Below are 15,869 nucleotides of genomic sequence, written 5' to 3'. Positions count from 1 at the left end.
CCTGCAGTATCTTGCCAAGGGTGCTCCACCCCACCCGACTTCATCAGCTTACCCTGGATGTTCTGGGGATTGTCAATGATGAAGTTCCCATTCCATACCACGGAAAGGTTCACCGGGAGGTCACTGATGCCATTCCCTTCATAGGAATACTGCCAGAGGAAACACAAGAGAAAAGAGTCCATTAGGCACCCTCAGACAGAAAGAAACAGATATACATCAGGAATCAGACCACAGACCACAGGGGAGCTTTGCATTCTTCTGACCCGTTCTAAGTGTACCCATCTGGATCTGTGGTCCCAAGCAAGACACTCTGGTCAAATGCAAAGTCTCCAAAATCCAGGGGCAGCACTTATACAGTGGTACCTCGGGTTAAGTACTTAATTTGTTCCAGAGGTCTGTTCTTAACCTGAAATTGTTCTTAACCTGAAGCACCACTTTAGCTAATGGGGCCTCCTGCTGCCGCCACGCCACCAGAGCCTGATTTCTGTTCTTATCCTGAAGCAAAGTTATTAACCTGAAGCACTATTGCTGAGTTAGCAGTGTGTGTAACCTGAAGCGTATGTAACCTGAAGCATATGTAACCCGAGGTACCACTGTATTTCCAGTTCCCAGCTGCTTCCTAGAATTCTGCCAGGCGGAAGGCCTTTTCTGAGGGAAAGGAATTGGAGTCTGGACTCCAAGGCGCCTCAAGAACCTCCCCCTGCAAATCTTCTTACTTGCACAGACAATATTGCAAGAGTTTGGATATGCTTTCGTATAGCTCTTCTGCCTCTCTTATAGCTAGCAGAAACAGAATCACTGGTGGGAAATAAGCAAATCTATTTGAAGTCACATCATGTGCATAATTTATTTGCATTACAGACTCCAGCTTCTCTTGGCACAGGAATTAGGTTACCTGGGTGAAGAATTTGTACTTTTTTAAAAAAAGCACTGCTGGCATACACACACTGTGGGCTAAGTGGCTTTCAGAGCCCCTCCAATAGTGTACAGCCCTTGTACAATATTGTCACTATGGTGATATATAATAAAAACTAAACATGCTAATCATTTGATTCAGATTAACATTCAGTGTTCATGTTGAACCTGCTCCTCCAATGAAAGGAGGAGGATTTTCTGGTGAACTGTACAAACTGAGTGACAGTGATATCTCAAACTAAGCAGCAGCTGGAGTCATCACTCTCTGCTCTCCAGAGCTGGCAATATTAGATTCTGCCTTTCCTAGGGTATAGGGAAATAAAGCTCCCACACAGAAAACGAAAAAGCAAGAGCCTAAGGCGGACAATAGCTCTGTGAGGGCAGAGTTGCAGAGGCAGACAAATTTGGGGTTATATCTTCATCAAGCAGCCCCACGAGCCCTTGTCCCACCCAGGGAAAAGATACACCCAATCTCTAGCCCAAGCCAAACCTCTGGCAGCCCCATCAATATTCCCTCCACACTGCCTGCGTGCATGTGGAGGCTTAATCGATACAGAGACAGGAAGGCAGTCGGAACCTTCCCTGACAGCTAATGACCTCCTTCGGCGAGAGATTCTCCGCTTCTCTCCGGAGAAAATGACAGGCGTGTCAGGAGAGATTAAATGAAAGATTCATGGCTTGCTGCAGTTTGTTAGGGAGCTATGGACACTGGAGAATCAGCTCTCCCTGTGCCTTGGATCCTTCCCCCCCCCCACTCCACCCCACCCACCTACCCACAGCCCATGGCACTGAGTCTGCCTTGATGAGGACACAGAGAAGTGAAAGATGAAGGCAGTGCGTATGGTCCCCTCCCTTCCCCGCATATCCATGCCCCCAAGCACCCTTTCTCCACATCCTCCTGCCACTCAAAGAAGGTAGAAGCTTCCACGCCTCATCTTCCTTCAAAGCCTATTTTGTGCTTAATTCAGTGATAAGCGCAAAGAAACAGAAGGGACTCTGGTTTTGCATTTTTGATTGAATGCTTTACAGTGTAAAGCGCTCAGGTGAAAGTACAGAACTAGCGTAAGAAACCCACCAGAGAAAGGCCGAGCTCCTGAGAAAAGACCAGGGTGTTTCTCATAGGACAACCAATCGCAAAATAATCCCATTACAAACAGTAGGGCATAACTACTTTACAGATTATATGTTTACATCACGCTCCTTCAATTTCAAAGAGTGCAACATAGGCAATACTGTATATAGTAAGACATTCACTGTATATAAGTATGGTCTAATCAGTAAAATTTAGCTGCCCTAAGGTGTTGAACATGACAGTCTATCCTGCACAATAATTTTGAAGGAGAAAATAAGCGTATCAGCCAAAGTTCCCATTCAGGAACTAATTTATTTAATATGCTTTTATACCATCCTTCAATAAAAACTCCCAAGGCAGATGATGGTGATCTATATGTATTTGTAATTTCCCTAAGTTTTGACTTACAAAAACATTTCAATACAACTATAAAAACAAAATTCAACCTAGAATGCTCACAATAATATGCATAAAAGAGCACTTTACATTTTTAAAAGGTAATTATTATTTTTCAATTTTTTAAAAATGTAACTTTAGCATTAAAAAAAAGGACTGATGACATAACTGAGCAAAACGTCTGCTCACACAAGGGAGTGCCTTCTTCAAAATGATGCTTTTGCACAAGCCATCAATGTTATTCCAAGATCTATGCAAAAGTCCACTGTTCATTTAATGTTCTAAACAAACTGAGCCCTTCCTTCCCCAGCTCCTTGAATTGTGTGCATGTACATCCAGAGAGAGATGCGGGTGGCGCTGTAGGGACACGGGTGGCGCTGTGGGTAAAACCTCAGTGCCTAGGACTTGCCGATCGTATGGTTGGTGGTTTGAATCCCCACGGCGGGGTGAGCTCCCGTCGTTCGGTCCCAGCTCCTGCCCACCTAAGCAGTTCGAAAGCACTCTTAAGTGCAAGTAGATAAATAGGTACCGCTTTATAGCGGGAAGGTAAACGGCGTTTCCGTGTGCTGCGCTGGTGCAGGCTCGCCAGAGCAGCCTCGTCATGCTGGCCACGTGACCCGGAAGTGTCTCTGGACAGCGCTGGCCCCCGGCCTCTTAAGTGAGATGGGCGCACAACCCTAGAGTCGGACACGACTGGCCCATACGGGCAGGGATACCTTTACCTTTACCTTTACATCCAGAGAGATGGTTTTCAAAGCATCAAACTGCACTTCAGATGAGTTTACTCTGGATCGTGGAAGGATTCAAATGTACTAGGATGCATCCAGCTAAGCTTTAGTAAGATTGACCCATAGAAATTTGTAGACCTAAGCTAGTCATGTTTGTTCATTTTAAGAGTTAGATCTGAGTATGCCTAACGTTGGATACAACCCAGCATTACCTGTGTTTTATCTCCTGGAGACAGTTACTTCATGAGCACCATGACTGGCTATAACCATGATATACTATGACTTAGTATATCAAACAAAAAGTTCACTGCCAGGTCCAGCAATTTAATTTACATCATTGACTGTGAATGTTCAGTACATAGGTGAAATGATAACTGAAGGAAACCAGCCGTTAAAACTGGGGAAGCACTTCTAGAAGAAAATTACATGTTTGTGTATGTACACATATACGTTTAGGAGACTCTCCAGGAGTTTGAGATATGATTTATTTCAGGATTGACATGTTTGGGAAGAAAGCTTTGCTCAGGGGCACAGTTTTATAAGCAATTTTCACCAAATGCATGAGGACTCTTACTACTGCAAAACACTGCTAAAAATGTGCCCCCAAGGATGGATTTGTTCCGAAACACATTGGGCCTGGAATGAACATTATTTCAAACACCTGGAGTCCCTCCTCTCTTATTTTCCATCTTAAAAACAGCAACTGATGCACACAAATGCTTTAGAATTTCACACAGCCAATCTTGGGGGGGGGGGGGGATGCAACAACCAATTGGAAAACACTTCCATTCAGATAGCCACACCCCCTCGCTGATTTATCCATTATTGCAATGGCAATGCCACCCGATCCAAGAACACTGGAAACAAGGGGAAAAAATTCTGGCCCAGTGGACTTGAATTCGCAGCGGGGCAAATGAGGAAGGCAGGAGGTGAAATGTTCCGTTCTAAAAAAGTAATCTGTTAGTCACTGTTTATATTTACATCTGTACCTAGATAAACATATACCCAGTACATTCCAAGCAACTTCACACAAATTCCAGAATTTTTTTTTATACAAATGGGCTGGGCAGCACCGAAACAACCAGAAGTTCAGATAAATGGGGGTACAGCTACTGTAAGCTCACATCAATAAGGCCTTTACGCAGTACAGGAGTTAAATATGGATCACTAGAAGATAACTGACATTCAGATAATATGGATGAGGGAAGGGTTTCTGTGTACCTTTTCCCCTCCCATTCCTTTGTAGCTGTGTCCCACTAAGACTGGCTGAAGAGACCCACTGCAGAAATAACCCAAGAAGTCAGGGAGATTTACATTAAGGAGAAGCACCCATCATTCGGTAAGTGGAAAGTGTGGGGGGAGGGGCGGCAGAGAAGGATTTAGCTGTGACGAGCAGCGTGGCAGAGTAAGTGAAATTGGCATTTTCAATTTGTACTCTGACATGTCTCATTTGGGGCACTGGCATCTCAGGAAGGCATACAGCCTGCAGCTGTCCGAAACACTTATTTGCATTTCTCTGCCCTGGCTCCTTTTGGAAATGAGTTACTTCTGATTTGGGTGTGGAGTAGGGGGAAGCGGGGAGAGATTATTTAACCCTCCAGGTGCCTGCACTGACAAAAGAAACTCACATGTAGGAGAGAGGTGCATTTCTGCTTCAGGAAATGCAGGCCTGCCTTCCTTAGTAAGCAAGATTTGTGGGAGATTGGAAACAACAGGTTTTGACTGAGTCAAAATGAAACTTCACACTATGAGCCAATAATTTATCAAGACAAAAGTCTCCCACAACCACTGTGCACAATACTGATTCCCACATAAATGATCCCAAAGATTGTTAGGTAACTGATCTAGTTCATGCTTTAAATATATATATATCTGAAATGTTTATACCCCACTTTTCCTCATATAGTTCAAGGAAGCTTGCAAAAACAAAAGACTATATTAAAAGCAGCATAAATGAATAAAACAACTTTGTTCTATCTTTAACAATATTAATATTTTATCTGCTCTGCTGCTGCTTCACGTTAATGTTTAATTGCTGTGACTGTTTTATTGTATTTTAATTCATCAACATCATCATCATCATCATCACTATTTGCCCTCTGAAATAAGCAGCACTACACTTTTCTTTCCTTGCCATCATTATCTGGCAGGAGAGTGGGTTGTGGGAGAGAGTTGAGCCCACAACAATTTTCAAAATCCAGATCTCACTCTCATTGTTCTGCCAAAGACTGTGGAACATCAGAACCGAGATAGCACAATATTGCTACAACTAATTCAAGAGTCCCACTTATCTAGAACTCTGGAAACATTTCCTGATAGCGTTCTACTTCTGCCTTGTAAACAACACCATTAAAGCAAGCCATTGCAGGGGTAGAAAGAGGAAGCTCAGTTACATCCTGTAGAATGTACTGGAGAAGAATCCCAAAATAGCTTATGCACAGAAAACTAGAGCTAGGGTGGAATCCTGACCTCTCATTTTCTGTGTGCGGTGTGGAAGGCGAGTCAGTAATATGAGCCTTTACCTGCTGTCTCGATATACCATAGGTTCTACCCTGTCATCTGCTGTTTTGGAGAACTAAGAATCATTGCAAAGAAGACGAGTGGCTTGCTTAAAACACACCCACCATGTTTGTGCACATTAAAGAACATGCTAAAAGAGATTAACTTGTCTCTTTCAATTCTTCCATGGACAGAAAGAAGGACAGAGCGGCACATCTGGGGGGCGGGAAAGAACTAGGAATCTGTCTGCCTTCACAGTTGCCAGTCTCTCCATGACTCAACCGGAGGAAGAACAAGCCAGATTTTGGTTCTTGCCAACAACAGCCTGAACTATTCCTGGATTTCCTAACACTGTGTATAGGAAGGGAGCCCGACATGCATCCCAAGAGCCAGAGGGGAAGCCAGGGAAGGTGGGTGTTTTGGAGGAGACAGAGCAGAAAGCAGCCAACAAGCTCGAGCTTTGGCCAGAAGTCTGACACCACATGCTCGAGTTACACAGACAAAGCCAAACACTTACTCGTGCTTCTACTTTGTTTTTATTTTCTATGCCATTTGATATTTTTAACCCTCTTAAAGGCACATACAGAAAATCTCACCCTTTATTCAAAGTATATGCAAAGTATATACCCCATAGTATTGTGGCCATAATTGTTGACGCAGATAAGAATCTTCATGCTGATATGTATTGAAACTGAAAGTTATGTGTGTGTTTGTGTCACTTTTTCCCTTTACTTAACAACCCAGATTGTAAATGTTCTACAATATACAGTGGTACCTCGGGTTAAGTACTTAATTCGTTCTGGAGGCCTGTTCTTAACCTGAAACTGTTGTTAACCTGAAGCACCACTTTAGCTAATGGGGCCTCCTGCTGCTGCCACGCCCCCAGAGCACAATTTCTGTTTTCATCCTGAAGCAAAGTTCTTAATCCGAGGTACTATTTCTGTGTTAGCGGAGTCTGTAACCCGAAGCATATGTAACCCGAGGTACCACTGTATAACAAGGGTCTGGTGCATTTATTTGCAAGTTACTCTCACCAACATCAAAGCAGCTTATTTCCAAATAAACATAAAATGAGGTAAGGCTGGCTATAAAAATAGAATTAATGCTTGCTGATTTGTTGTCTTAGTAGTAGCATGATGCCATCTGAATGTTTATAAATACACATTTCTAAAGATATTTTATTGGTTGAGTTAATAGTTATGACAAAGTGCTACCTGGATTGGCCTTTCAAATTTCTGCCGTGCCACACTATACATAGACAAAATAACATCTCTGGAATAAAACAAAAAAAATTCCTTCCAGTAGCACCTTAAAGACCAACTAAGTCAGTTCTTGGTATGAGCTTTCGTGTGCATGCACACTTCTTCAGATACACTGAAACAGAAGTTTCCAGACCCTTCTATATAGTGAGAAGGTGGGGAGGGGTATTACTCAGAAGGGTGGTGGGAATGGGTGATTGGCAGATAGCTGTGATGAGCCTGTTGACGACTCTTAACGACTGCAATAGGTCTTACAGGAAAAAGCAAGGGGTGAAAAGGTGAAAAATGGCTTTGTCATGTATAATGAGATAAGAATCCAAGGTCTTTGTTCAGACCAGGTTTCTCCATGGTTTTAAGTTTGGTGATAAATTTCTGAAATTCCTTTGTAGTAAAACAGCTACTTTGAGATCTTGTATAGAATGTCCTGGGAGATTGAAGTGTTCTCCTACTGGTTTCTCTGTCTTGTGATTCCTGATGTCCGATTTAAACTTAAAACCATGGAGAAACCTGGTCTGAACAAAGACCTTGGATTCTTATCTCATTATACATGACAAAGTCATTTTTCACCTTTTCACCCCTTGCTTTTTCCTGTAAGACCTATTGCAGTCGTTAAGAGTTGTCAACAGGCTCATCACAGCTATCTGCCAATCACCCATTCCCACCACCCTTCTGAGTAATACCCCTCCCCACCTTCTCACTATATAGAAGGGTCTGGAAACTTCTGTTTCAGTGTATCTAAAGAAGTGTGCATGCACACGAAAGCTCATACCAAGAACTGACTTAGTTGGTCTTTAAGGTGCTACTGGAAGGAATTTTTTTTGTTTTAACTATGGCAGACCAACACGGCTACCTATCTGTAACTGGATCTCTGGAATAGCAAGACATAACAGGAGTAGAAGCCATTGAGGTGTTCAATGACAATTCTCATTAGCCCCAACAATTAAGGCCAGTGGTAGGGACGATGGGAATTGTAATTCACAAACAACTGGAGGGTACCATGTTGGCTACCCAATTTTCTTGACTTTGGGGGACAGTCACCCCAATACATATACGACCAGCCCCACAAACAAATCTAGTTTCTAGTGGAAACGGCTGTCAATAAATCACCATTAACTAATGAGAATGAATATCTACACATCTGAGTGAAAATGACTAATGCTGGTTTTTCTCAAGTTAACAGTACTACTTGTTACTTCAGACCTAATAGTTGAACTGTTGGTACATATACACTATCAAGCTTCCCCGCTTGGCGGTCCAACCCAAGTGTCAGTCTTCTGCCCTGTTTCTTCTTGAAGAATTTACTAAGCAGATTATCAAAATCAGGATCTAAAGGGAATCAACTGGAAGATATGAATAATCCAAACACTCATAAATTGCATCTGGTGGCAAGTGCCTTAAGGGGGCGGGGTGGGGGTAGAGAGGTATTGTATTCATAGATGAGTGCATCTTTGGAAAGCACCAAGAAGAAGAGCATTTAACCAGACTAGCCTGAATTTGACGCTCTGTGCCATTCTCCTACAACAAAAGCTCCTGCACTTGTCTTGCTGATTTGCCAGTCGTGATTGCTACAGATCCCTGACCTCAAGACTTGGCCGCACTCCAATTATTTTCATTTAAGCTGTATTTATTTGTTGTTGACAGATACCCAGATGGATCCTGTGCATGCCTTGAAAGCTCAAACAGGATTTGTTTTTACTTTCCGTAATACATATATTTAGATTACAACACTCTGCAATTACGCACCACAGAAATTTACACAGTAACTAATCAACACTCCCACCTGCCCTCTCGCAGCCTTCATTGGAGAATGTGAGAAGCAAATCTATTTTATAATCCTCATTTTACACACGAGGGAGTTGCAACAACAATAACAATATACGCAAAGTGAGCGGTACGCAAAGTGAGAGGCCTTTGTCACAACGAACACCGAGATGTGCATGGATTTCTGCTCTGTGTGCTCACAACAGGCCATTTTGCCTCAACTGAAAGAATCAGCTGTAAAAGCAGGACAAGCCACCTTCAGTGCAATTATTTTATATAAAATGGGTTTCTAAGAAGCGGCTTGAAGAAGGCTGGGTAATCATATAGTAGTGGCTTCTCTTATTTTCATCTGCTAAAATTAATTAAACGGGGGGGGGGGTAATATCAAATAACTTTCTTGGCATTGTTTTTCTCTTCATTAAATTGCTGAAATGGCCAAAAGTGTGCAATTTGGGACAGGACCAAATTTAGGGCACGTAAAGCATATCTTTTGCATGCAAATGAGAGAAGATTCAGTCCCTTGGCATCTCTGATTTACTAGCAGATTACGTGGAAGATCCCTGCTTGAGGCTTTGGAGAGCTGCTGCTAGTAAGAGTAGATCAAAGTGGACTAAATGGATTAAATGGTTCTATATTAACTGGAGATGCCAAAAACTAAACGTGGGTCCTTCTGTGTACAAAACAGCTGCTCTACCACTGAACTCTGGTCCCGCTGATCTTCATTCAAGATTTTATGGTGGTTTACAAACTTTAAAAGCAACCTCCAGAAAGCTGGCAACATATTAATACAATACAGTAAGATTAAAATTAATCAATGGCCATATTTGGACATTCAGATCCTGGTTTAGCAAGTGAGGATATGCATGAGTTCCATGAACCTGAACGCACCCCGTATGGACCCTGCATTGGTTGTCCTTTCACCCATGTGCGGAAACAAGCCAGGAAGCACCTTCATTTCCTGTTTCATGCAAGCCAGGAAACTATGGTAAATGGCTTCCAAACAAGCTAGGGTTCACAAGCCAACTTTCAGCAATGGCTTCACAGCTTGGTCTGTTTGGAAACCTTTGTGTAGAAAAGTCTGTCTCCTGCCCCTCTATTTTCTCTGAGTGAAGCTAGCATGTGGTTCCTATCTGTTATTCAGCTCTCTCGGATAAAGGTTAGGATGTCTGAAAGAAAGATAGGAGATCCCAAGCAACGCTTTATACCTGAGATGGCCCAGCTTCCTCTGCTCCCGCCCTGGGAATGTCTAGCATTCTTCACACCCCGGTGCGTGTCAAAACTCTTCTTCCCTGTGAAACATGGCATTGGCTCACACTGGTCAGAAGGCGGGATCCAACACAGGATGAGAGAGTCCATAAAAACTGAGCTGCCTTATGCAGCTCTGTCTCCCCACCCCACCCTTCATCAAGGTCCAAATTTTGTCTTCCATATCTCAACAGTAGAGCATAAAAGTATCTCCACAAGCAGCAATCTACACAGAGGCTATAACATGCCTAAACCATGTAGTCATGCAGACTTCCCATGTGGCTATACACAGTAAGAGGCTGACAAAACATGGGTGGCACTCTGACAATTTCACTTAGCGGCAGAAAGGACTTTATGTGGCATCAAAATTCAATGAACCCAAGGACTCAGGCACATCATAAACATTATTTAATGTCCCTACCAACTTCTTAGCCTATCCTGGCTGTCCTTAATTATGAGTGGGCCAAAGTGGATACTAGCTGCCTGCCTGCTTCCATCCTTTGACATAATGTTGTCTCCGTTCTTGACTGAGAAATCCATCACCTGTTGCAAGTCTACCACCAATGCTCCTTGTTTCCAAAGTCTACACCAAATATTCAAAACAAATGATCTGTCTTTAGAAATCAGAGGAACACACATATGCAGGTGGATAGAAACTTACACAGATGGGCACACAGCATGATAAGCAAGCAAACAGATGGATGCAGAAGGACACCCAGAGACATAGTATAGATATGGAAACACAGGCAGAGGAAGGAAAGGAGGAAGAGCATCAGAATCCAGTGCAAAAGATCCACTACAGAGGAACGTAACAGGGGGAGGAAAAATAAGATGCTCATGGCATACACGTTTTCAGCATCTTTATTATTAGGCAGGCTAGGCCCTGTTTCTTCAATGTGAAAGCTAAGATGCCCAAGATCTTTATACTAGGCATCCCACCCTCCAAATGTCTGTAGTATGGAATAAACACCTCATGAACACCTTAGTGAATTCCTTGAAAGATGCTACACTTTTACAGTGTTGTCTCCACAAGGCTCCAAATCAGTCCAGATTTAAACTCAAATGAAGGGATTTGCCTATATCCCCCCAGGATACTGTATTTGGAGTTTTTCAGATTGTTTTCTGATGAGTTTTCTCTTTACCATGTTCCACCAAAGTATCAAAAGCACTTGAAACAAAACACTCAGATGGATGGTTTTGGAAACAGGCTAGAGAAAGTTTCAGTCCACCCCAAAGATGAAAGAAATGAAATGTTTTTACTCATTCCCGATTCTCACACTCTTAAGTAATGCATGCTATTCCTGACTAACAATAGTCCCTTCAATGTATTTTACTTATTTATTCTAATAGGGGAACTCTAGCAAGACTAGTTTACGTTAAACACGCACCCAGCTGCACCAAGGAGGGGTTTGAAAAAGGTAAGCAATCTCAGCAATTCAATGGATAATTTTATCAACGCTTGCTTAGTGGACCTATTCTGAACTTTTATTTCATTCATTCAGAGAAGTACAAACCTGTAAAAATGCTCTCCATCACAGTAAGAAGCTTATGTATCTAATATTTTTGTTTATTTTTGGTCAGTCCCATATCCAGAGTGTGTGCAATGGCTAAAGAGAAAGGCTCTCAACAAGGAATACGGCCTGTCCGCTAATCTCATAGACTCATAAACAACCATGTTACAGTGGGAACATCCACCTTGAACGTATATACTCACACAATCAGCTTCCAACTTCATTTCCCTAGGCTGTTTTCTGCACGAATAGTACAGTTGCAACTGTGTCCTATTTTTCTATAGTTGATGACCTCAATGCCTTCCCAGCACTATAGGGAGGGCAGTAATGCGCATCATGTCTCGCCGGGGCTCAACTGCAATTCATCATTATTTTATCTGCTAGAATTTAATTGGATCCTATCAAACTCTCCTGATACTCCCTTTTCACTTTAAACACTGCTGCAGGAAAGATAAATGTCGGTGCTGCTTGGAGAGAGAGAGGCTCGCCCCTCCACCAACCTTTCTGGATTTCTAAGATCCAGTGCTATTTCCCTTTCTGTGCCTGGCTAATGCTAATACACACACAGACACACACACACACACACACACAATGTAGGTGTGCAGTGCTCATAAAAGGGCCTTGTGTATATGATTTATGGGGCCCTGTAAATGTACTCAAGGCCCAGTAAAATACCAGTGTGTGCGTATGTCACGGGTGTCAAACATAAGGCCCGCGGGCCGAATCCGGCCCGCCAGACCTCGTCATGTGGCCCGTGTAGCCGCCAGCCTGCTTCCCCCTGCGAGGTGGCGCGCTGTGGGCGGGGATGGGGGGCTGGAAGGCGGGCAGTGGAAAAAGCGAAGGCGCTCCCTTCCCGCGCCGTTACTCGGCCAGCCTGAGAGAAAATTTCTGAGGCGGAGGCGGCCTTTGTCCAGGGTCGGGGGGCCATGGTGGGACTTTGCCCTCCTGGCGGCCTGGAGCTGGGGCGGCTGCGGGACCCGCCGGGCATCGGCGGCGGAGTCGTCGTCGTAGGCGCTTCTTCTCCTTCTCCTCCTCCTTCGTCTTGCTCACCGTCGCTGCCTCTCTCACCTTGCTCGAGGCAGGCCTGGAGCCGGGACAACCTGGGCTTCGAGCCTGAGGAGGAGGCGGGCGAAGCGGCCAGGGCGGCTGGCGGGAGCGCGGCGGCGGGGCCCCTGCTGCAGATGGGCGTGGTGGAGTGGGGCTGAGGAGGGGCGCCTTCGCCCTCGGAGCCCGACGCCCGGGAGGGCCCGCCGAGAGCGGGAGGCAGCGGAGGCGCAGGCGGCGCGGCGAAAAGGAGGAAGGCGGAGGGGAAGGCAAAGGCCAGCGGCCTTGCTCCACCGGAGGCGCCCCGACGCCGCGTTTCCCTCACGAGGAGACGGGCGAGGAGGTCACCGAGCAGCAGCAGCCGCCGCCTCGCCTGAGCCAAAGGGATGGCGCACTGCCTGTGAGGTGAGTCGCCGCCCGGCCAGCACTTCCGTCACCCTTCCCGGCTCACATCTCTCCTGTTTCACCTTATTAATTTTATGTTACTTGCGAGTCTTGTGCTCTGAAGACAGATGCAAATAATCCGTTCAGCTCCTCTGCAATCTCCTTTCCCACCTTTAGCACACCTTTGATTCCCTTGTTGGCCAAAGGCTCTACCACAGACATGTCCAAAGTCCGTTTTGGGGGCCTAATCCGGCCCCTTCGGCAGTTTATGGGGTAAAATCCTCAAAAACACCCTAAACAACTTCAACTCTAAAAAAAAAAAGCTCAACAATTTCTTTAAAAAGTGCAACAACTTTGGTTGGCCCTCACGGCCCTTCACTTCATCAAATCTGGCCCTCCTCGAAAAAAGTTTGGGCACCACTGGCGTATGTACACGTGCACAAACACACACACACACACACACACACACACACACACCAGGGCTTGACATCTGCTTTGATTTTACATCTGCTCTCTCCCTGCCTAGCATTTATGTTTCTCCATGACCGCCTGTAACTCAGCCTCCCTCCCTTATAAATTTGCCTAATTCTAAAACTATACATCTCCCAAGTTCAGCATATTTAGAGCCTCGGGTTTTTATGCAGCCATAATGAGATCCCTTAGACTCAGGTCCAACATGAACAGAAGCAAAGTTTTTAATTGAATATTTATTGGATGTTTAATTTATACTTGTATATTTAATATATATTATTTTATATTCATAGGCCTTTGGGATGTAAAGTGCTTGGCTGCTGTGAAGAATGGAAGTTCTAGGGTGTGTGTTTTTTTAGCTACGCAGTATATTTTATTATGTTTTAAAATTACCTTTATTGTGTTTTAATGGTTGTAACCACCCTTGAGAACCTTGCTTGTTTATAGGTTAAAAGGTGCAGTTTGCATTTTTAAATGCATAAATAAAAAATGTATGTCATAATCTCTTGGGTGCCTTGCTCTTATACCTTGTAAAACACTAAAAGGACAAGAGAGCCCAAGCACATCCCTCTGACTCAGCATGCCACCAGTTCCTCCAGCAAAACAAAATAACTTAGGCATATTAAAAGAAGAAGAAAGATCCTACGGGGGCTTTGAGATCCTCTGGGAAGGCTTTTCTATGGGTTCCTCCACCTCTTACAGACACATTTGGTGAGGTCACAAGAGGGGGCCTTCTCAGTGGCTACTCCCTGATAGTGACACCAGCCCAGCCTAGCTGTCTCTCCACCTTCCTTTCGCCAGACAGGCAAATATATCTTTTGTCCAGACAGGCCTTTGTCCACAAACAGGTCTTCTGAGAGTGGTGGTGTACATTTTCTTTTTCTCTTTTGTCGTTCTGCTATTTAATAGTTTTAAGTGTTGCTTTTAATAGGGCTGCTTTCAATAGGTATAGGCATAGTCATTTAATTAAATTGTTTTAATACATGCTGTGAACTGCACTGGGTCCTGCTCTGGGATAAAGGAGGGATATAAAATAAAAATAAATAAATACATTTCTGGCAAACAGAAACTTTCCCTCCAAGGCTATACCCACTCAGATCAGTGTAAGTGCTTTATCCCATCCCTGTAATGAAGGGGAGTGGGGGGGGGGTAACCGGTAGCCTTGCTGTGAGGTAAGAGGGCTGCTGCAGAATAATAATTTGGCCTTGCTGGTGTTGTCGTCCCCCCACTCCCTGTATTTGCCACAATAGCAGAATTCTTAACCTCTACATCAATGAAACAATCAATCAATCTAGTTTTAGAATGTCACAAAATGGAGCCAGGAGAGTAGGTACCATTTATCATGGAGATGTCTGGGCACTGTTCAACAGATGTTTACAGTAGCAATGAAACTGCAGTTTAAGGGATCTCAGTCACAATGGAAGCACTGGTTGACAAGGGGGCAGGGATCACACTCACACAGCAAGGAAATATTGATACCAGAATGCTTGGGGAAGCACCGGAATTCCTCTAAGTGATATTTTCAGGGTTGGGGGCACAGTGTTATAGGAGAACTTCCTGAAGAGTCAACCCAGAAGATGATGCTGGGGGACCTCTGTTCCAGCCAAACGGCCTTTGGCTTACGAGGTTCCATTCTGTCTGCCATGTTGTTGTGTGTTTTTTTAAAAAAAAAAAAAAACCTACCCAAAACTTCTGCAAGAGATCACTTGGAGGCTTGAGGTGAGGGGCCACCGATATGCAGGTGGCACGCTGCTCTTCCTCTCACTTCCAACTGCTTGCCCCAGTAGGTTGTGAAACTCTTCAGCCACTCCTCAAGTGGTGGCTTGGGGATGAATGAGAAGAAACTTGAAGCTTAATCTAGACAAGATGGAGGTACTGTGGGTGAGGAAACTGGTAAATCTGGGGGGAGGTTTACAAGTAGCCTTGGACAGGATTGCACTTCCCCTGAAGGACGAAATTCACATCTTAGGGGTCTTCACAGGGTTCTGTCTGTGGAAGCACAGCTAGAGGCACTGCTAGGAGTGACTTGTTAGCTGAGGCTGCTACCCTAGTGATCCACGCACTAGTGACATACAGGTTAAACTGAATACAGCTGGGAAACTTTAACTTGGGCAGAACCCACATGTTGATGAGGATAGGGCAGCTGGAGCATGTAACACTGATTTTGTACTAGTTGAACAGGTTGCCAGTCTGCACTGTGCTGGGTTTGGAGCTTTAAAGCCCTAGAACAGTCATCCTCAGCTTGGTACATGGCAGATGTTGGAGAACTCCAACTAGTCAGCATGGCCAGTGCCCAGGGATGCTGTCTGTTATAATGCAAAACATCTGGAAGGCATCAAGGTTAAAGAAAGATGTCTAAGACAGCTAATAGTCAGTAGACAAATGCTTTTTTTAATAGTCTTCTAAGCTGGCTAGTTTTCCCCACATATTGTGGAGGAGAACTCCATCCGAGACTTCCATAACTGTATAGTCTTGACTCAAAGGGCTGCAGCACACGCTACATTCGCAAGCATACACAAAGAGGCGCCTGATAAAAATCTGTCCCGCTTTTGTTACCATGAAGTAGAAACATAGGGAACGGACA

At 44.3% G+C, this 15,869-nt stretch overlaps 1 protein-coding gene across 6 annotated transcripts in view; it reads right to left on the bottom strand.

The window, feature by feature from the left end:
• The window catches only part of PLXNA1 (plexin A1), a 302,883-nt gene that overhangs the window by 71,544 nt on the left and 215,470 nt on the right, over nt 1-15,869 (bottom strand). For all 6 annotated transcript variants that reach the window (XM_083721536.1, XM_083721535.1, XM_083721533.1 and 3 more), the window contains exon 11: nt 53-149. In XM_083721536.1, the coding sequence (XP_083577662.1) occupies nt 53-149 (97 nt within the window). The remainder of the gene's footprint in view (nt 1-52; nt 150-15,869) is intronic.

The sequence above is a fragment of the Podarcis gaigeae genome (genome assembly GCF_964106915.1).
Source record: "Podarcis gaigeae genome assembly, chromosome: 2".
Lineage (NCBI taxonomy): Eukaryota > Metazoa > Chordata > Lepidosauria > Squamata > Lacertidae > Podarcis > Podarcis gaigeae.
This window is presented reverse-complemented; position numbering and strand designations above follow the sequence as displayed.